The sequence below is a fragment of the Aegilops tauschii genome, chromosome 6 (assembly GCF_002575655.3).
Source record: "Aegilops tauschii subsp. strangulata cultivar AL8/78 chromosome 6, Aet v6.0, whole genome shotgun sequence".
Taxonomy (NCBI): domain Eukaryota; kingdom Viridiplantae; phylum Streptophyta; class Magnoliopsida; order Poales; family Poaceae; genus Aegilops; species Aegilops tauschii.
In genome coordinates, this window is record NC_053040.3 from 450,627,561 (window position 1) to 450,650,608 (window position 23,048).

General features: G+C 48.7%; 1 protein-coding gene across 1 annotated transcript; it reads right to left on the bottom strand.

Moving 5' to 3' along the window:
* Positions 1-22,114: 22,114 nt before the first annotated feature.
* Positions 22,115-22,831, bottom strand: LOC141026166 (secreted RxLR effector protein 161-like). Its single transcript, XM_073502149.1, has one exon. It carries the CDS (start codon positions 22,829-22,831, stop codon positions 22,115-22,117), a length of 717 nt encoding a protein of 238 aa, XP_073358250.1.
* Positions 22,832-23,048: the final 217 nt, after the last annotated feature.

Genomic DNA, 23,048 nt, shown 5'->3' on the forward strand with positions numbered 1-23,048 from the left:
GGTCCCTTCAAGAAGAAGGAAGCAAAATTGACATAGCTGGCAGGGGCTACATCAGCAGACTCCATCTCATAGGTGATGTCACGGAGCCAGTCATCAGCATCCAAAGGCTGAGTTGAGCTGCGATAGATGGTTGGGTTGAGGCGTATGAAATCTTGAAGAGTCACTTGGGCTGGCTGCTGGTTCATATTGGGGCGAGGAAACTGAGCCATCATATTTTCCATGAATTGGCGGTTCAGTTCAAACTGTTGGATCATACCAGCCATGTACTCAGGTGGTGGTGGGGCATCGCCACCACGACCACGACCACCTGGTCTAACCATCCTGCTAATATATAACAGGGGTAGTTCAGCATTGAGAAAATTGGCAATGACAAGAATCATTCATGATGAAACATGCATAATGAAAGGAGCACGATAGCTACTACATAGTAGTCGGCATAGCTTACAAAAGGGGTCATGCATAGAGTTCAGTACACAGAGTTCAGTACATAGACTAAAACATCATAGGCGGCACACAGGCTCGCGGCGAATGCCTTTAACACTACAAACAAGCCTACATCAGTCCCAAGAGGTACTGTGGAGGTAATCGTAGCCCGACAGCTGGTAGTGAGGCAACGGATAGCTCTCCACGTCAGCAGACTGGGGGCCGCGGATACTCAGGTGTAGAGCCCGACGCTCAGGTGGCAGAAGAGGACCAAGTGCGGGAGAGTAGCCTCCCACCTCTGGCCAACCGACACCGTGGGGCATCACGGTCCTGGCTGGGTAGATCGCAGAACGCGGTACCTGTCCAGACCGGACAAAGGGGTGCAGCAGCGTCAGAGCACGGTAAAGGTGCTGACGGGTGGTGTACATCTCGTGGCGAAGAGCTCGGTTAGCTCGATCCAGCCCATCAGCATGCAGAACCAGGTGCTGATGGTAGAAGGGCTCTCGGGTGACAGTGGAGTAGGCAGCAGTATAGTATCCCTCTGCACCAACATCAGAGGCGATAGCAATGTGCCTGAAAGGGGAGGTGTCCAACTCCCGATACTCTCCACGAAGACGTGTCAGAGCAGCATAGGCTGCATCGTGGACAGCCATATCGATGGTCACACCAACACCATGTGCGGTGTGCAGCACAGTAGTGGAGTCGTACTCCCGAGAGTAGAGGTGGACGATGGCACGGTACTGCTCCTGGTTAAAGTCCTGGTACTCCTCGTAGATGGTGTACTCAGGGTGCCAGCGATAACCCAGATAGGTCATCATCTCAGCTAGCACCGCAGGTGATCCCGAGGCACCAATGGCCATCGTGTGGCGAACAACCTGCCTCGTGGGTTCCATCTGAAAGCAAAGACGTTTCAAAGGAGTCAAATGACAGTGTGTGAATTGATCAAAATACTATTCTGAGAAACAACTATGGCTTATCCAACTTTGGGGTGAATGTGGTCACGGGATCCTAGTGTTAGAGTTAGTAAATTCGTTTAACCCGAGTAGAAGAGAGTTCAGAGTCCCAGAGTAAAGGTCGAGGAGTAAAAGATCCTAGTACCACCCAATGGCGACGTGGGCCCGTAAGCCGCACAGCCATGTTAGTAAAAGTTTTGCAATGACTAGACTCGACTTCGGCCAAGGAGTGTGGAAGGGGGGTTCCTACAGGCAGTCGGCTCTGATACCAACTTGTGACGCCCCCGATTTGACCGTACACTAATCATGCACGCAAATGTGTACGACCAAGATCAGGGACTCACGGGAAGATATCACAACACAACTCTAAAACATAAATAAGTCATACAAGCATCATAATACAAGCCAGGGGCCTCGAGGGCTCGAATACAAGTGCTCGATCATAGACGAGTCAGCGGAAGCAACAATATCTGAGTACAGACATAAGTTAAACAAGTTTTGCCTTAAGAAGGCTAGCACAAAAGTAGCAACGATCGAAAAGGCAAGGCCTCCTGCCTGGGACCTCCTAACTACTCCTGGTCGTCGTCAGCGGCCTGCACGTAGTAGTAGGCACCTCCAGTGCCGTGGGAGTCGTCGTCGACGGTGGCGTCTGGCTCCTGGACTCCAACATCTGGTTGCGACAACCAGATAGAAAGGAAAGGGGGAAAAAGAGGGAGAGAAGCAACCGTGAGTACTCATCCAAAGTACTCGCAAGCAAGGAGCTACACTACATATGCATGGGTATATGAGTAAAGAGGCATATCAGTGGACTGAACTGCAGAATGCCGGAATAAGAGGGGGATAGCTAGTCCTGTCGAAGACTAAGCTTCTGGACATCTCCATCTTGCAGCATGTAGAAGAGAGTAGATTGAAGTCCTCCAAGTAGCATCGCATAGCATAATCCTACCCGGCGGTCCCCTCCTCGTCACCCTGTTAGAGAGCGATCACCGGGTTGTATCTGGCACTTGGAAGGGTGTATTTTATTCAGTATCCAGTTCTAGTTGTCATAAGCTCAAGGTACAACTCCGGGTCATCCTTTTACCGAGGGACACGGCTATTCGAATAGATAAACTTCCCTGCAGGGGTGCACCACATAACCCAACACGCTCGATCCCAATTGGCCGGACACACTTTTCTGGGTCATGCCCGGCCTCGTAAGATCAACACGTCGCAGCCCCACCTAGGCTCAACAGAGAGGTCAGCACGCCGGTCTAAACCTATGCGCGCAGGGGTCTGGGCCCATCGCCCTATGCACACCTGCACGTTGCGAACGCGGCCGCGAGCAGACCTAGCAACCCACACGATCACGGCGGTTACGTCAAAGTGGTCCAACACGGCGCGCGCCACTCAGTCGCTGACGTCAAAAGAGCTTCGGCTGATACCACGACGTCGGGATACCCATAACTACTCCCACGTAGATGGTTAGTGCGTATAGACCAAATGGCCAGACTCAGATCAAATACCAAGATCTCGTTAAGCGTGTTAAGTATCCGCGAACGCCGACCAGGGCCAGGCCCACCTCTTACCTAGGCGGTCTCAACCTGCCCTGTCGCTCCGCCACAAAGATCCACTTGCGGGTACTCCTACGAGCCGACCCGACTTTAGTCATCACATGTGTCATGTATATAGTATATAAGTATATGCCCGTGATCACCACCCAGGTGATCACGGCCCGATATTATAGCACAGCAGACGGACAAGAATGTAGGGCCACTGATGGAAATCTAGCATCCTAGACTAAGCATGTAGGATTGCAGGTAAAGGTGTCAACAGTAGTAGCAAGGATAGGCTATGCATCAGAATAGGATATCGAAAAGCAGTAACATGCTACACTACTCTAATGCAAGCAGTAGAGATTAGAGTAGGCGATATCTGGTGATCAAAGGGGGGGCTTGCCTGGTTGCTCTGGCATGTAGGAGGGGTCGTCGACTCCGTAGTCGAACTGGGCAGCAGCAGTGTCGGTCTCGTAGTCTACCGGAGAGAAGAGGGGGAAGAAACAGTAAATACAATGCAAACATAAGCAAGACGATGCGTGACAAGACAATGAGCGGTGCTAGGGGTGCCCTAACGCGACAGTAGGTGGTACCGGTGAAGGGGGGGAACATCCGGGAGGTATTCCCGATGTTTCGCGTTTTCGGACAGACGGACCGGAGGGGGAAAGTTGCTAGTTCGATAGGTTAGGGAGGTGTGGTGGATGAACGGACTACGTATTCGGATTCGTCTCGTCGTTCTGAGCAACTTTCATATAGAAAACAATTTCATCCGAGTTACGGTTTAAAAGATATGAATTTTCAAAGTTTATTTGAATTTCTGGAATTATTTATATTCAGAAAAATGAATTATGACGTCAGCATGAGGTAATGCTGACGTCAGCAGGTCAACTGGTCGGCTGACCAGTCAAACCAGACAGGTGGGTCCAGTGGGACCCACATGTCAGCCTCTGTTAGTCTAATATCTATTTAAATTAATCTAACAGTATAATTAGAGGGGTGGGCCCCATATGTCAGTGAGTGATTAGTTAAAATAATTATTTTTATTTATAAAACATTTTCTTTTTAATTTTCTTTTTTTGTTTTTGCGGCGGGGCCCGCATGTCAGTGACTGGGCCTGCCCAGTCAGCAGTTGACTGGGTCAACCCAGTCAACTGGGCCCGTGGGGGCCACTGGCAGTGACCCAGGGGTGGGGCCCGGCCGGCCACGTCGGCAGGGCACCGGAGAGGGGCTCCGGCGAGCTCCAGCGCGGCGGCGATGCGCGGGTGAGCTTCGGGTTTCGCCCACAGTGGGTTTGCGGGGGCGGGGCTGGGCGCGTACGACGCGGCTCGACGTCGCGCGTCCAACGGCGGTGGCCGGAGGGGCTGGAACGGCCGGAGACGTGCGCTACGAACTCGCCGGCGGCGAGGAGCTACGGGTGCCCGACGGAAGCTACGCTAGAGCGCGCGAACGGCCGAACTAGCTAGCTAGGTGGGTGCGGCACGGTGCGGTCGGGCTTGCGGGCCAACGCCCGTGACCATTTGGTCACCGGAGACACGCCGGCGGCGAGCTCCGCGGCGTGGCGTTCGGGCGCGCGCGGGGAAGTAGCTACGGAGCGCGAGCGAGCTAGCGGAGAGAGGGAGGAGGTAGAGGAGCTCACCGCGCGGCGCAAGAAGGGCCCGTGGGTGCTTAGGAGCAGCAGGTCGTCGCCGGGGAAGAAGGGGGTCGCCGGCGTCCGAAGATGAAGGCGAGCTTGGTGCGTTCGTTGTAGGGGCTCCGGTCTCCAACGGGCTGCACCAGACGCAGCAGCGGGCGACGGCGGTCCTTGGAGACACCTTGGGGCGGCGAGGCGGGTACGGTGGTCGTGTGAACGACGGTGAACGGCGGCGAGCGCTCTCGGGCAGAGGGGAACGGAGGGGAGAGGGAGGGGGATCTGGCGGGGGAGAAGGCGCAGAGGCCGAGGGAGAGCGGGGGCGAGTGGGAGAGAGGCCCGAGGAGGCGGGGGAGCTGGCGCCCTTATCCTCCCCGTCGCCGGCGAGGGGGTGCGGCGGGGACGGCCACTGTTCCGTCCCGGTCGGGGGAACAGGAAGGGGACGCGGGGGGGGGGGGGGAGGTGGGCTGGGCCGGGGCGCGGGTGGCGGCCCAGCTTGGGCCGGGGGGGGGGGGGTTTGGGCCGCGGGTCCAGTGGGGGGGGGGGAAAGGCCTGCTCCCCTTTTTTTTCTTTTTCTCTGACTGTTCCTGTTTTCTGTTTTATTTCATTTAAAAGTATTTAGACATTTTATAAAAATGTGTTTTCTCCACCATAATTACCAGTGTATTATTTAGAACCCACTGGACATTTTTGTTTGAATTTTTGAAAACTTTTATTTTCCACTTTAATTATATTTGAAGTTTGAACTAGGAGTTTGAAAAGGAAGGTGATCCAAATGTGATCAAGCCCTGTTTAGCACATGATTAGCTTAATCACAGGGGGTTACTGTAGCATGATTCTCAGGGTGTTACAGATACCTTTAGTCGCCAACCGGGACTAAAGGGAACCTTTAGTCGCGGTTGGTGTCCCCAACTGGGACTAATGCTCTGTCTATATATACAGCACTTAGTAAATTTTCCCCCACCTCCCATTCTCCTCTCGACGCCGACGCCCTGCCCCGACGCCGATCGACGCCGACGCCGCCAGGCTACTGCCCCGACGCCGATCGACGCCGACGCCCTGCCCCGACGCCAATCGACGCCGACGCCCCCAGTGAGCTCCGCCGCCCCCAGTGAGCTCTGCCCCCACTTCCCCTGCCCTACGCCGCCGCCCTTGCCCTGCACTGCCGCCGCCGCCCCTGCCCTGCGCGCCGCCGCCACCGCTGCCCCTACCCCTGCGCGCCGTCCTCCGCCGCCCGCCGCCGCCTACCTGTCGTCCTCCGCCTCCCGCCGCCTGCCTGCCGTCCTCCGCCTCCCGCCGCCGCCTACCGTCCTCCGCCGCCCGCCGTCGCCTGCCGTCCTCCTCAAACAAAAACTTGAGCAGAGAGGAAAAAGAAAAGGAAAAAAGAAAAGGAAAAAGAAAAGGAAAGAGAGAGCAGAGAGGAAAAAGAAAAGGAAAAAGAAAAGGAAAGAGAGAGCAGAGAGGAAAAAGAAAAGGAAAAAGAAAAGGAAATTTATTTGGGAATAATTGTATAAATCATTAAATTTGAGCGGCGGCGGAGGAAAAAGAAAAGGAAAAACAAAATACTTGGAAGTGCTCAAACAAAAACTTCTATGCAAATTAGTGCTCAATAAAAAACTGAAAAGGAAAAAGAAAAGGAAAGAGAGAGCAGAGAGGAAAAAGAAAAGGAAAAAGAAAAGGAAATTTATTTGGGAATAATTGTATAAATTTGACCCAAAAAACATCAATTTTATTTTTTAATAGCTCTTAATCATTCAACCGTCGCTGCTCCTCCTCTATGTCCCCTTAATCTTATTTTTTAATTCCTTTATACTTAATTAATTTTTACTACATGCAGGAGTGACATATGGCAGACGATAGAGCCGAGCCGCTTAGGGATCCGGAGGCTGAACGTTATTTAATGGGCATCATAAACAACGAGATTCCTTATGTGCCGGGCTCAGAATATGAGCAAGAAGAGGATGTAGTCTTTTCTTTTCTGAACGTTGACGGTGGAACAGACATTGTCGATGATCAAGAAGGTGAAGGAACGGACATTGTCGATGGAGGTCAACCGTCAACAAACGACGATCTCGAATTGCAAGTAGCAACCACCTCCGGCGAGGTATATATATACATTGAGCCTCTCGTGATACAAACTTACTGAAATGTGAATACATATGTATTAACGCGCGCGACTCTCTTTCTTTTTTTAGCCCTCGGCCGGATCGAGTACGACAAAGCGTGGCAAATCCAAGGCGATGAAAACAGGAGAAACATATGCCATTGATTTTGTCAGTGAAACCGGCAAGCCCCTACAGCACACCACAAAGTTTATTAACCAATGCGGAGTCGTTGTTAGAGACAATGTCCCGATCACCGTCCAGGAATGGAAGGAGCCAAAGAAGGCACGTCTTGGTTTCAGTTTTGTCGACAAGAGAACGAAAAAGGATCGCTGGAGAAAGCTTATGGAACATTTCATTCTACCTCCGGAATACAACAAAGTCGATGAATTCGGTAACGAGGTTCCGGGTGGACGTGAGAGGAGGAGGCTAGTTAAAGAATTCGCTCTTCAGAAGATGGGCGAAGCATTCCGGAACTTCAAGAAAAATTTAACCCGTGACTATGTCAACAAGGGCAAGACTCCGGATTTCAATGGACAACATGAGAAACTGAAAGATGATTGGCCAGAATTTGTGATGCAAAAGAAATCGGAGCATTTCAAGGAAATATCGAAAAAAATAAGGATAATGCGAGTAAGAAAAAGTTCCATCATATTATGGGGCCAGGAGGATACCGCCTTTCGGAGCCTAAGTGGCAGAAGATGGAGGAGGACCTGAGTGTGCGAGGAATCCCTCTAGGTACAGAGGGATGGGACCCACGGGCCAAAAGCTGGTGGTATGGGCATGGGGGATCGCTAGACCCGGAGACAGGGGTGTGTGTTCACCGGAAGAAAAAGTTTGCTCCCACCCAAGCCCTTATTGACGCAATGGCCCAAGCTCAAGAGGGCTTGATCAAGTTCAACAGAGAGAAAGACGCACTGACAACAGCCCTCGGGAATGATGAACACGGAGGACGTGTACGAGGCAAAGGCAGAATTCCGTGGAAAGTAGGGTTTTCCCAGGACAATGACCTGTACTGTTACAGAAGCCGTAAGAGAAAGACGGACCGGGATGCAGATCTTTTGGCGAAGTTTGCATCGGAACTCCATGAGTTGAAGCAGACCGTGCATGAACTAGTAAAAGAAAAATCGGCTGCAGGGCCGCATGAAGATCATGAAGCGGACCGCGGAAGCCAGCAGCGGAGAAGCAGCGTGGCTTCCACGGATGCCCCGCCTGGTGCTAATGCACCGATGATCGAGATTCGTGCACCGGAGCCTCACTACCCCGTGGATGATGTAAAGGAGATGAAAGAATGTGATCTGCATTATCCCGTGGGGAACGTTTCCACGAAGGTAGCTACCGGCAGTGCTTTACCCTGTACACCAGGAGCACTCCACCACAACAACCCCATTGCATATGGCTATGCTCGTGTCACGGTGGAAGACATAGTCCAAGAGTTTGAGGACCTGGAGATTCACAAAGCTACACCCGAAGGGGGGAGAAGACTTGGAGATGTCAAGCGCCAGATCATTCTATGGAAAAAGAAGTACATAGTGTTTCCAGGCGAGGCGCCAAGGCTAACAAGTCCACCCCCTCCGATGGTGGTGGTGGTGGTGGTGGTGGCGGTGGTCGTGGTGGTTCACCTTGTTGGAAATATGCCCTAGAGGCAATAATAAATGGTTATTATTATATTTCATTGTTCATGGTAATTGTCTATTATTCATGCTATAATTGTATTGTCCGGAAATCGTAATACATGTGTGAATACATAGACCACAACCTGTCCCTAGTAAGCCTCTAGTTGACTAGCTCGTTGATCAACAGATAGTCATGGTTTCCTGACTATGGACATTGGATGTCATTGATAACGGGATCACATCATTAGGAGAATGATGTGATGGACAAGACCCAATCCTAAGCATAGCATAAAAGATCGTGTAGTTTCGTTTGCTAGAGCTTTTCCAATGTCAAGTATCTTTTCCTTAAACCATGAGATCGTGCAACTCCCGGATACCGTAGGAGTGCTTTGGGTGTGCCAAACGTCACAACGTAACTGGGTGACTATAAAGGTGCACTACGGGTATCTCCGAAAGTGTCTGTTGGGTTGGCACGGATCGAGACTGGGATTTGTCACTCCGTGTGACGGAGAGGTATCTCTGGGCCCACTCGGTAATGCATCATCATAATGAGCTCAATGTGACTAAGGCGTTAGTCACGGGATCATGCATTGCGGTACGAGTAAAGAGACTTGCCGGTAACGAGATTGAACAAGGTATTGGGATACCGACGATCGAATCTCGGGCAAGTAACATACCGATTGACAAAGGGAATTGCATACGGATTGATTGAATCCTCGACACCGTGGTTCATCCGATGAGATCATCGTGGAACATGTGGGAGCCAACATGGGTATCCAGATCCCGTTGTTGGTTATTGACCGGAGAGGCGTCTCGGTCATGTCTGCATGTCTCCCGAACCCGTAGGGTCTACACACTTAAGGTCCGGTGACGCTAGGGTTGTAGAGATATATGTATGCGGAAACCCGAAAGTTGTTCAGAGTCCCGGATGAGATCCCGGACATCACGAGAGGTTCCGGAATGGTCCGGAGGTGAAGAATTATATATAGGAAGTCAAGTTTCGGCCACCGGGAAAGTTTCGGGGGTTACCGGTATTGTACCGGGATCACCGGAAGGGTCCCGGGGGTCCACCGGTGGGGCCACCTGTCCCGGAGGGCCCCGTGGGCTGAAAGTGGAAGCGAACCAGCCCTTAGTGGGCTGGGGCGCCCCCCTTGGGCCTCCCCCCATGCGCCTAGGGTTGGGAACCCTAAGGGGGGAGCTTCCCCCTTGCCTTGGGGGGCAAGGCACCCCTTTCCACTCCTTGGCCGCCGCCCCCCAACCCTAGATGGGTTTTGGCCGGCCCCCCCTCCCAAGGGGGCCTATATAAAGGGGGGGAGGGCAGCACCCTACAGCCTTGGGCGCCTCCCTCCTCCCCTACAACACCCCTCTCTCTCTCTCTCGCAGAAGCTCGGCGAAGCCCTGCCGGAGACTCGCTACATCCACCACCACGCCGTCGTGCTGTTGGATCTCCATCAACCTCTCCTTCCCCCTTGCTGGATCAAGAAGGAGGAGACGTCACTCCACCGTACGTGTGTTGAACGCGGAGGTGCCGTCCGTTCGGCACTCGGTCATCGGTGATTTGGATCACGGCGAGTACGACTCCGTCATCCACGTTCATTGGAACGCTTCCGCTCGCGATCTACAAGGGTATGTAGATGCACTCCTTTCCCCTCGTTGCTAGTAGACTCCATAGATGCATCTTGGTGAGCGTAGGAAAATTTTAAAATTATGCTACGATTCCCAACAGTGGCATCATGAGCCAGGTCTATGCGTAGTTACTATGCACGAGTAGAACACAAAGCAGTTGTGGGCGTTGAGTTTGCCAATTCTTCTTGCCGCTACTAGTCTTTTCTTGTTTCGGCGGCATTGTAGGATGAAGCGGCCCGGACCGACCTTACACGTACACTTACGTGAGACAGGTTCCACCGACTGACATGCACAAGTTGCATAAGGTGGCTAGCGGGTGTCTGTCTCTCCTACTTTAGTCAGAACGGATTCGATGAAAAGGGTCCTTATGAAGGGTAAATAGAAATGGGCAAATCACGTTGTGGTCATACGTAGGTAAGAAACGTTCTTGCTAGAAACCTACAAACCACGTAAAAACTTGCAACAACAATTAGAGGACGTCTAACTTGTTTTTGCAGCAAGTGCTATGTGATGTGATATGGCCAGAAGATGTGATGAATGATATATGTGATGTATGAAATTGATCATATTCTTGTAATAGGAATCACGACTTGCATGTCGATGAGTATGACAACCGGCAGGAGCCATAGGAGTTGTCTTTATTATTTTGCATGACCTGCGTGTCATTGAATAACGCCATGTAAATTACTTTACTTTGTTGCTAAACGCGTTAGCCATAGAAGTAGAAGTAATCGTTGGCGTGACGACTTCATGAAGACACAATGATGGAGATCATGGTGTCATGCCGGTGACGAAGATGATCATGGTGCCCCGAAGATGGAGATCAAAGGAGCATGATGATATTGGCCATATCATGTCACTATTTGATTGCATGTGATGTTTATAATGTTTTTGCATCTTATTTGCTTAGAACGACGGTAGTAAGTAAGATGATCCCTTATAATAATTTCAAGGAAGTGTTCACCCTAACTGTGCACCGTTGCGAAGGTTCGTTGTTTCGAAGCACCACGTGATGATCGGGTGTGATAGATTCTAACGTTCGAATACAACGGGTGTTGACGAGCCTAGCATGTACAGACATGGCCTCGGAACACACGCAATACACTTAGGTTGACTTGACGAGCCTAGCATGTACAGACATGGCCTCGGAACACGGAGGACCGAAAGGTCGAGCATGAGTCGTATAGAAGATACGATCAACATGGAGATGTTCACCGATCTTGACTAGTCCGTCTCACGTGATGATCGGACACGGCCTAGTTAAACTCGGATCATGTTTCACTTAGATGACTAGAGGGATGTCTATCTGAGTGGGAGTTCATAATCAGATGAACTTCATTATCATGAACATAGTCAAAAAGGTATTTGCAAATTATGTCATAGCTTGCGCTTTAGTTCTACTGGTTAAGATATGTTCCTAGAGAAAATTTAGTTGAAAGTTGGTAGTAGCAATTATGCGGACTGGGTCCGTAAACTGAGGATTGTCCTCATTGCTGCACAGAAGGCTTATGTCCTTAATGCACCGCTCGGTGTGCTGAACCTCAGCGTCGTCTGTAGATGTTACGAAACATCTGACATACACGTTTTGATGACTACGTGATAGTTCAGTGCGGTTTAGAATTATGGCACCAAAGACGTTTTTGAAACGTCGCAGAACATGTGAGATGTTCCGAAGACTGAAATTGGGATTTCAGACTAGTGCCCACGTCAAGAGGTATGAGACCTCTGACAAGTTTCTTAAGCCTGCAAACTAAGGGAGAAAAGCTCAATCGTTGAGCATGTGCTCAGATTGTCTGAATGCCACAATCGCTTGAATCGAGTGGGAGTTAATCTCCCAGATGAGATAGTGATAGTTCTCCATAGTCACTGCCACCAAGCTAGTAGAGCTTCGTAATGAACTATAACATATCAAGGATAGTTATGATGATCCTTGAGCTATTCGCGATGTTTGACACCGCGAGAGTAGAAATCAAGAAGGAGCATCAATTATTGATGGTTAGTAAAACCACTAGTTTAAGAAGGGCAAGGGCAAAAGGGATACTTCATGAAATAGCAAGTCGTTTGCTGCTCTAGTGAAGAATCCCAAGGTTGAACCCAAACCCGAGACTAAGTGCTTCTGTGATGAGAGGAACGGTCACTGAAGCAGTACTACCCTAGATACTTGGTAGATGAGAAGGCAGGCAAGGTCGACAGAAGTATATTGGATATACATTATATGATTGTGTACTTTACTAGTACTCCTAGCAGCACCAGGGTATTAGATACCGGTTCGGTTGCTAAGTGTTAGTAACTCGAAATAAAAGCTGCGGAATAAATGGAGACTAGCTAAAGGTGAGATGACGATATGTGTTGGAAGTGTTTCCAAGGTTGATGTGATCAAGCATCGCATGCTCCCTCTACCATCGAGATTTGGTGTTTGCGTTAAGCATGATTGGATTATGTTTATCGCAATACGGTTATTCATTTAAGGAGAATAATGGTTACTCTGTTTATTTGAATAATACCTTCAATGGTCTTGCACCTGAAATGAATCTCGATCGCCATGATACACATGTTCGTGCCAAAAGATATAAGATAGTAATGATAGTACCACATACTTGTGGCACTGCCACTTGAGTCATATTGGTATAAAACGCATGAAGAAGCTCCATATAGATGGATCTTTGGACTCACTCGTTTTGAAAAGATTGAGACATGCGAACCATGTCTATTGGTATATATGCATGAAAAAACTCCATGCAGATGGATCGTTTGGACTCACTTGATTATGAATCACTTGAGACATGCAAATCATACCACATGGGCAAGATGACTGAAAGTCCTCATTTTCAGTAAGATGGAACAAGAGAGCAACTTATTGGAAGTAATACATTTTGATGTATGCAGTCCAATGAGTGCTGAGGCATGCAGTGGATATCGTTATGTTCTTACTTCACAGATGATTTGAGTAGATGCTGAGTGTATTTACTTGATGAAACACTAGTCTGAATTATTGAAAGGTTCAAGTAATTTCAGAGTGAAGTTGAAGATCGTCGTGACAAGAGGATAAAATGTCTGTGATATGATCATAGAGATGGGTATCTGAGATACGAGTTTGGCACACAATTGAGACATTGTGGAAAGTGTTTCACAATTAATACCGCCTGGAACACCATAGTGTGATGGTGTGTCCGGACATCATAACTGCACCCTATTGGATATGGTGCATACCATGATGTTTCTTATCGAATTACCACTATCGTTTATGGGTTAGGCATTAGAGACAACCGCATTCATTTTAAAAGGGGCACCACGCAATTCCGTTGAGACGACACCGTTTAGAGAAACCTAAGTTGTCGTTTCTTAAAAGTTTGGGGCTGCGATGCTTATGTGAAATAGTTTCAGGCTGATAAGCTCGAACCCAAAGCGGATAAATGCATCTTCATAGAATACCCAAAAACAGTTGGGTATACCTCCTATTTCAGATCTGGAAGCAAAAGTAATTGCTTCTAGAAACGAGTCCTTTCTCGAGGAAAAGTTTCTCTCGAAAGAATAGAGTGGGAGGATGGTGGAGACTTGATAAGGTTATTGAACCGTTGCTTCAACTAGTGTGTAGCAGGGCACAGAAAGTTGTTCCTGTGGCACCTACACCAATTGAAGTGGAAGCTTATGATAGTGATCATGAAACTTCGGATCAAGTCACTACCAAACCTCGTAGGACGACGAGGATGCGCACTACTTCAGAGTAATGCGTGATCCTGTCTTGGAAGTCATGTTGCTAGACAACAATGAACCTACGAGCTATGGAGAAGCGATGGTGGGCCCATATTCCGACGAATGGCTCGAGGCCATGAAATCCGAGATAGAATCCATACAAAGCATGGACTTTGGTGAACTTGCCCGATGATCGGCAAGCCATTGAGATAAATGGATCTTTAAGAAGAAGACGGACATGGACGGTAATGTTACCGTCTATGAAGCTCGACTTGTGGCAAAGAGTATTTTCACAAGTTCAAGGAGTTGACTACGATGAGTTTTTCTCATCCGTAGCGATGCTTAGGTCCGTCGGAATCATGTTAGCATTAGCTGCATTTATGAAATCTGGCAGATGGATGTCAAAACAAGTTTCCTTACCAGTTTTCGTAAGGAAAGGTTGTATGTGATACAATCAGAAAGGTTTTGTCGATCCTAAGGATGCTAAAAGGTATGCTAGCTCCAGCGATCCTTCCATGGATTAGAGCAAGCATCTCGGAGTCAGAATATACGCTTTGATGGAGTGATCAAAGTTTTTGGGTTTATACAAAGTTCGTTAGAAACTTGTATTTACAATAAAGTGAGTGGGAGCGCTACAACATTTCTGATAAGTATATGTGAATAACATATTGTTGATCCGAAATGATGTAAAATTTCTGGAAAGCATAAAGGGTTGTTTGAAAGGAGTTTTTCAAAGGAAGACCTGGATAAAGCTGCTTACATATTGGGCATCAAGATCCATAGAGATAGATCAAGACACCAGATGATACTTTCAAAAGACAGCACACCTTGACATGATTTTGAAAGAGTTCAAAATAGATCAGCAAAGAAGGAGTTCTTGGCTGTGTTACAAGGTGTGAGTATTGAGTGAGACTCAAGACCTGACCACAGCGGAAGATAGAGAAAGGACGAAGGTCGTCCCCTATGCTTTAGACATAGGCTCTATAGTATGTTATGCTGTGTACCGCACATGTAGTGTGCCTTGCCATGAGTTGGTCAAGAGGGTACAATGGTGATCCGGGAAAGGATCTCATGACAGCGGTCGAACTTATCCTTAGTACCTAGTGGATTAAGGAATTTTCTCGATTATGGAGGTGGAAAGGAGTTCGTCGTAAAGGGTTACGTCGATGCGAACTTTGACACTAATCCGGATGACTGTGAGTAGTAAACCGGATTCGTATAGTAGAGCAATTATTTTAAATGGCTCCAAATAGCGCGTGGTAGCATCCACAAGATGACATAGATATTCGTAAAGCACACGGTTCTGAAAGGTTCAGACCCGTTGACTAATAACCTCTCTCACAAGCATAACATGATCAAACCAGAACACATTGAGTGATAATCACATAGTGATGTGAACTAGATTGTTGACTCTAGTAAACTCTTTAGATGTTGGTCACATGGTGATGTGACTAGTGAGTGTTAATCACATGGTGATGTGAACTAGATTATTGACTCTAGTGCAAGTGGGAGAGTGTTGGAAATATGCCCTAGAGGCAATAATAAATGGTTATTATTATATTTCTTTGTTCATGGTAATTGTCTATTATTCATGCTATAATTGTATTGTCCAGAAATCGTAATACATGTGTGAATACATAGACCACAACCTGTCCCTAGTAAGCCTCTAGTTGACTAGCTCGTTGATCAACAGATAGTCATGGTTTCCTGACTATGGACATTGGATGTCATTGATAACGGGATCACATCATTAGGAGAATGATGTGATGGACAAGACCCAATCCTAAGCATAGCATAAAAGATCGTGTAGTTTCGTTTGCTAGAGCTTTTCCAATGTCAAGTATCTTTTCCTTAGACCAAGAGATCGTGCAACTCCCGGATACCGTAGGAGTGCTTTGGGTGTGCCAAACGTCACAACGTAACTGGGTGACTATAAAGGTGCACTACGGGTATCTCCGAAAGTGTCTGTTGGGTTGGCACGGATCGAGACTGGGATTTGTCACTCCGTGTGACGGAGAGGTATCTCTGGGCCCACTCGGTAATGCATCATCATAATGAGCTCAATGTGACTAAGGCGTTAGTCACGGGATCATGCATTGCGGTACGAGTAAAGAGACTTGCCGGTAACGAGATTGAACAAGGTATTGGGATACTGACGATCGAATCTCGGGCAAGTAACATACCGATTGACAAAGGGAATTGCATACGGATTGATTGAATCCTCGACACCGTGGTTCATCCGATGAGATCATCGTGGAACATGTGGGAGCCAACATGGGCATCCAGATCCCGTTGTTGGTTATTGACCGGAGAGGCGTCTCGGTCATGTCTGCATGTCTCCCGAACCCGTAGGGTCTACACACTTAAGGTCCGGTGACGCTAGGGTTGTAGAGATATATGTATGCGGAAACCCGAAAGTTGTTCGGAGTCCCGGATGAGATCCCGGACATCACGAGAGGTTCCGGAATGGTCCGGAGGTGAAGAATTATATATAGGAAGTCAAGTTTCGGCCACCGGGAAAGTTTCGGGGGTTACCGGTATTGTACCGGGATCACCGGAAGGGTCCCGGGGGTCCACCGGTGGGGCCACCTGTCCCGGAGGGCCCCGTGGGCTGAAAGTGGAAGGGAACCAGCCCTTAGTGGGCTGGGGCGCCCCCCTTGGGCCTCCCCCCATGCGCCTAGGGTTGGGAACCCTAAGGGGGGGGAGCTTCCCCCTTGCCTTGGGGGGCAAGGCACCCCTTTCCACCCCTTGGCCACCGCCCCCCCAACCCTAGATGGGTTTTGGCCGGCCCCCCCTCCCAAGGGGGCCTATATAAAGGGGGGGAGGGCAGCACCCTACAGCCTTGGGCGCCTCCCTCCTCCCCTACAACACCCCTCTCTCTCTCTCTCTCGCAGAAGCTCGGCGAAGCCCTGCCGGAGACTCGCTACATCCACCACCACGCCGTCGTGCTGTTGGATCTCCATCAACCTCTCCTTCCCCCTTGCTGGATCAAGAAGGAGGAGACGTCGCTCCACCGTACGTGTGTTGAACGCGGAGGTGCCGTCCGTTCGGCACTCGGTCATCGGTGATTTGGATCACGGCGAGTACGACTCCGTCATCCACGTTCATTGGAACGCTTCCGCTCGCGATCTACAAGGGTATGTAGATGCACTCCTTTCCCCTCGTTGCTAGTAGACTCCATAGATGCATCTTTGTGAGCGTAGAAATTTTTTAAAATTATGCTACGATTCCCAACACACCTACACCTCCTTCACGCCATTCGACGCCGTCCCCCGATCCACAACCTCCGGCGGGTAAGCAGCCGCCGCCCCCCAATCCTCCTCCGGCGGGTACGACGCCCCCCAATCCTCCTTTGGCGGGTACGACGCCCCCCAATCCACCTCCGGCGAAGAAGCAGAAGCAGGCGGACAGCAAGGAAACCCGCTCCTGGACTATTAACCCGGACCCTTATGTACCTAAGACCACAAGGGTACCGGAGCCATCACTGAAGCCTCTCCTCCCAAGGCCTTGGGAACTTAGTGAAGCTGAAACCAAATTGGCCGCGTCTGCTCATTATGAGAAATGGAAGGCGGATACGAAGGCGATAAAAGAGCCTGAGCCCAAGCAAGTATTCACTGAGAAGCAAAAGAAGTGGGCTAAGGATTTTTTGACGACACCGTCCCAAGCCGAGCTGAATATGCCTGACGACTATGGACATGAACTTCGTAGGCAAGCAAAAATATTGAAGGAGGAGAAAGAAGAAAGTAAAAAAAAGCGGGAAACAAGTTGACCAGCTCGGGATGCAGAATAAACAATCGATCCCCCCGCTCATAGTGAAAGCCGGTCCAGAGGAGGACCCCGAGATCATAGCAGCTGTGGCAACACTTGGATTGACTGTAGCGAGTGCCATGAAACAAGCGTCCGAGATGGGTTTGACTCTTCGTGCCTTCTTAGGCCTTGAGGATGCGCCAGTATGTGAGATAGCATTACAATATGTGCGGAATGGGCCTCTCGTCGAGCCTGCGCGGGAAAAGAGTCTACCACCACAAATGCGAAATCTGCTACGTTGGTACAAGCAATTCATAACATGGGCCGACAAAGAATATGTTTATGCGGATGTTACAGAGGAGCATCACACCAAACGGTACTCTGTACAAGTTCATATGAGTGAATTGTTCCAGCTGTTCAATCTGCGCGAGCTCGACAAATCTATCCTGAGTTGCTACGTTCTGTAAGTGATTTATTTCTACCTCATCTCGTTCTTCATTGCCTGCACTATATATATATATATATATATATATATATATATATATATATATATATATATATATATATTGTCCTAACTATATTGTTGCGTACGTTATTATGCAGATTGAAGATTTGGGAATGCAAAATAAGAAACATCCATGATGTTGGGTTCATTGACCCACATATCGTTAATGGACATGTGTTACAAAATCACCCCGAAGACGTGGAGAAAGACTTGTACAAGTTTCTTAGAAAGCATCAACTCAAAAGTCATATTCTATTTCCTTACCATTTTGGGTGAGTGTTTCTCTCTTGTGCCCATTCTCTTTTGTTTACTCCATGCATGGTATGTCTAATCGATGAGTTATGCATGACTGTGCATGTAACGTGTCCGCAGGTTCCACTGGATTCTGCTAAATATTGAACTTCACACCTCCAGAGTTCTAATCATGGACTCTATGGATTCGGATCCAAAGCGTTGGGCCGACATGAGAAAAATGCTGCAAAAGTAATTATTTTCAATCATTTGAGCTCTATATCGATCGGTCTCTTTCGTTCATTTCCTAATATCAAGTAACTAATAACTCCCTTGTTCATTTAATTTTCTTTGCCCTGTAGGGTTTGGAGACGGTTCTCAGAAGAAATTGTCGGTGAATTCAAACATGAGCTAGATTTTAGAAGGTTAGTTAATGTGGATAAGCAGCCACCGGGGACCAATCTATGTGGATACTATGTTTGTGAGAACATCCGGAGACACACCTCTGAGCGGAAAGGCATCGGATAGCGTGCGGAAGGCGACGGATAACTTGCGGAGGAGGCTTAGTCCAGAAGCTCGCTTCCGACCAATTCAAGATGAATTAGCAGGATTTTTCATGAGGGAAGTCATCAATCCTAAAGGAGAACACTATACCGAGGACGAAGAAATTTATATGCATACCCGAGATTGAAACTTGTTCGAAGTTGTATATGGTCATCCATCCTAATTGTATATGGAAACTTGTTCGAAGTTGTATATGGTCACCCGAGATTGAATATATATTATATATTCCTCTTGAATTCTTCTTGTTTGAAATTTCATATGCATGTATATAGTAGCGTAGAATATGTGTACTGAAACTTCATCAAAATTAAAATAAAACACAAAATAAAATATAAAAGAAATAAAACACTACAAATTAAAAAGAAACCAGGTTTAGGGGGGCTAAAACCCTAAACCTGTGGAGGAGGCCTTTAGTCCCGGTTAGCCACGAGAACCGGGACTAAAGGTCCTCCGCCCCGACGGACTCCTGGCGCCCACGTGGACGGACCTTTAGTCGCGGTTCGTAAGAGGCGCGACTAAAGAGGAAGCCTTTAGTCGCGCATATTTAGTCCCGGTTGCACAGCCGGGATTACTGGCCTTTGCGAACCGGGACTAAAGGCATATTTTCTACTAGTGAAGCTCTCTCGTCGGCCGAGTTCTTGTGGCACGACGGAAGTTAGGTCACGCTGTAGGATCAGTCACGCCATCAGCTGCAGTGCCTGAGGTGAATGAAGAAAACTGCTGGACTTCAATCAACTATCCCATCCCGAGCAGTTAAAAAACCTAGTTCCTGTTTCACTGTGCACCGGCTGCGTTCGTGGGCATGTCCAGAAGCCAAAACCTGACGTGAACAATCTCCCGAATGAAAATGCAGCGGACGCTGCTGCGCTGCCCTCGGCACTTCGATGGATGCTTTGGTTGGAGCTACGCGGTCTGGCCAGGCACGTGCTGCCCGGCCCGGCGCTGCGGCAGAAAACGGCTCGGTAGCACTCGGGCGTGGCCCGCCACACATGCATGATACTGATGATAGTACCACCGGATCGTGGCATTTCAGTTTTACCCTTTTATCTCGTGTGGTAAACGCAAACCGTCGTAGTACAAGCCAAGCATCGTCTGGTCCCGAACATTATCTGCTCACAGAGACACTCAACATGTTTTGTCAGAAAAATAAAGAGCTTCTAGGGACCTACTCCCTCCGCTCCTAAATACTTGTCTTTCTAGGCATTTCAAATGGCTATCACATACGGATGTATGTAGACATAGTTTAGAGTGTAAATTCACTCATTTTACTCCGTATGTAGTCACTTGTTGAAATGCCTAAAAAGACAAGTATTTAGGAACGGAGGGAGTAATTAGCAGTGAGCATCCACTGTTCGTAGTACTTATTTTTGTAGCGGAAAATGTCATGACAGTCATGTGGACTGTGGACGTTGGCACGAACTTAATTTCTCGTCGGACGGATTTAAGAACTTCTTTTAGAAAAACACAATTATATCTGTTATCTCTCACCGTCTGAGAAACGGCGTTAGTAATGTCTTGGACGTGTGAGCACTTGGTGGACGAAGAACACGTAATTTTCCCGCAAAAAAAACACGTAATTTTCTCGCAATCATTTTGGCCTTTACATCGCACACGAAGCTACTCGTACACGACATGCATGCATGCATGGGAAGCCAGCCAGCCTTTGACACACACGCCTACTGCGTGCACCGGTGAATATAATGTGCCCATATGTCCGGACGTACCGTCAGTCAGCAGTCGCCATGTTCACGCCAAGCGTGGCACGTACCACGTACACTCGTCCCATGCACATGCTTTTATGGATGTGCCGAGCAGAGACGGTTCGAGCCCGGCCGGACGTACATCTCGCCAGCTACCTCCGCACGGGGCCATGCCTCGGCCCTCGATCGCCACTGTTGCAGCGTGCGTCACCTTTTGGATGTACAGTAGCTCGACACGATGCTCGCGCCAGCCAAGGAAGGAACTGCCATAGGCTAGCTTGGTATATTGGTTGTACGGTTGGTGTAAATGAATGAATGAATCTCACATGCACCGCGCTCTCTCTCCGTTTTCCTTCTTGTTTGTTGCGGCCGGGCTACAGACACTTGACTGAAAGATGTACGGTACGTAGGATACGTATATACACTGTTTGGTCCATGTCGCGGAGGCAAGCAGGCGGGCATTTATACGAGAGGAGGAGCATGAGATCCAGTCAAAATATGGACCTCAAGTCCTCAAGCATCAGCGTGCCCGGCTTCAATTGCTGCTGCGTTCCAGTACGTGGACCATTTGACCGGCGGGATCTCGCGGATCGAGTGAGGGCTTTGGTTGACTGAAGAGGAAAACATACATACGTCCCCGCAAAAAAAAAGAAAAAAAAACATACGTACGATTTGTACCCGTGTAGCATATACTCCTAGCATATATATATTCGAGATTGACCGGGCTCAGACTCAGAGATCACTGAACCTTGAATGAATGAATGTGCAGAGCCGCAGAGGTTCACAGACAGCATCCAGGAAGGACTCAAGTTACCTCTGCAAGTATTTTCTGTTATTTTCTTTGGAGTGAGTTGCCTCTCCATGGAATGTTCGGTCGAACGGTCGCCTCATGGAGTGAGTTGCCTCTCCACGCATTGACAGAGATCACAGAACATCTCCATTACCACGCGCTGTGGATAACCAGGATACTGATGAGTGTATGCTTGGCGAACACGCGTCGAAAGCCCGACTGTTCCTCGAGAAATGCCATCATCAACCCGTGGAGTACGAGCCAGTAAAAGCCTTTCACCGTCGACATGCTAACGCAAAAGGCTGCCTCCGTCGCTCTGTCGACGTCCAAAGAAGAAAAGACGACGTGCGGCCGTTAAGCATGTCACATCTTTCTCCGTATCTTATTCGTATCCGGGGGCTCGCTGTTAGTACAGTGCCATGATACGTTTATTCCATCTGTTGGGTTTTTCTTTCCGTGTCATTAGACAGATACAATTTTTTCAAGAAATTCGACAGATACAATTGCTGGACTACTGATAATTCGTCTCTAAACATCAGGTCGTCACTAGTGCTGCTGTTAAGTTTACCGCGGACAGAACAGCCAGGTAAACAAATCACGGTCCTGCACACGTTTAACAGTGCACAACCTCGCACTGGCCGTCAGCCCGTGGGCTTGTCCGCGAACAGGAAAAGATAAACTTGCCGGATCGTGAATAGTTCCCTGAATGGAGAAACAGTCAATCTCCACGTCAATGGAGCCGCGCGCATTGCTGCAGCAAAGGGGGTCACGAGTCCGGCTGTGCCGACGTCCCATGGCTGGGCCGTACTGTTGTGCGCAGTTTGAGAATAGGTTTAGGGTTTTCCGTGGGGCAAAGCCTCTCCACGTCTTTTTATATATAATGATCAGCTTATACAAGTTACATACGTACATAATACGTGTACAAGACACGCTAGACCTATTTTAACATACCCCCTCAATCTGAACTTCTACTCTGTACAAGATTTAGATTGGTACTAAAACGGTCTAGCATATGTCGAGTGGCCGGTTTGGTAAACACGTCAGCCAGCTGATCATTAGAAGAAATGAACCTGACCTCAAGAGCTCCAGAAGCAACACGCTCACGCACAAAGTGGAAATCGATCTCAATGTGCTTGGTGCGTGCATGAAAACTGGGTTGGCAGTCAGATATGTGGCTCCTAAATTATCACACCATAGAACAGGAACACGCTGCTGGGAAACACCAAACTCCTTGAGTAGTGATTCTACCCAGATGGCCTCAGCAGCTCCATTTGCCAAAGCTTTGTACTCAGCCTCCGTACTAGATCTCGACACCGTCGGTTGCTTCTTAGAGCTCCAGGAGATGAGATTCGGGCCGACAAAGATGGCAAAGCCTCCAGTGGATCGTCGATCATCAGGACACCAAGCCCAGTCTGCGTCAGTGAAAATACTAATGCTGGTGGAGACGGCCTTCCGAAACTTCAGTCCAGTTTGCAATGTTCCCTTCACATAGCGCAGGATGCGCTTAACAGCTTCCCAATGAACATCAGTGGGCTGTGAGAGAAACTGGCATACCTTGTTCACTGCAAATGAAATATCTGGGCGAGTGAGAGTCAAATACTGCAATCCACCAACGACACTGCGATACCGGAAAGAATCATCGGCACCAAGAGGCTGTCCAGACACCCGCGCAAGCTGGTCGGAGGTAGACAACGGTGTGGAAGTGGGCTTACAATTCTCCATGTTCACACAGTGTAAAAGATCCATGGCATACTTCCGTTGTGTCAAGGTCACCCCCCCTGAATTTTACGACGCTTCCATGCCAAGAAAGTACTCCAACGGCCCAAGATCCTTAATAGGAAAGGTGGCCGCAAGTGTATGAACAAGACCATCAACTGCACGTGGAGAAGAGCCAGCAATAACGATATCATCCACGTAGACAAGCATATAGATCTGAACA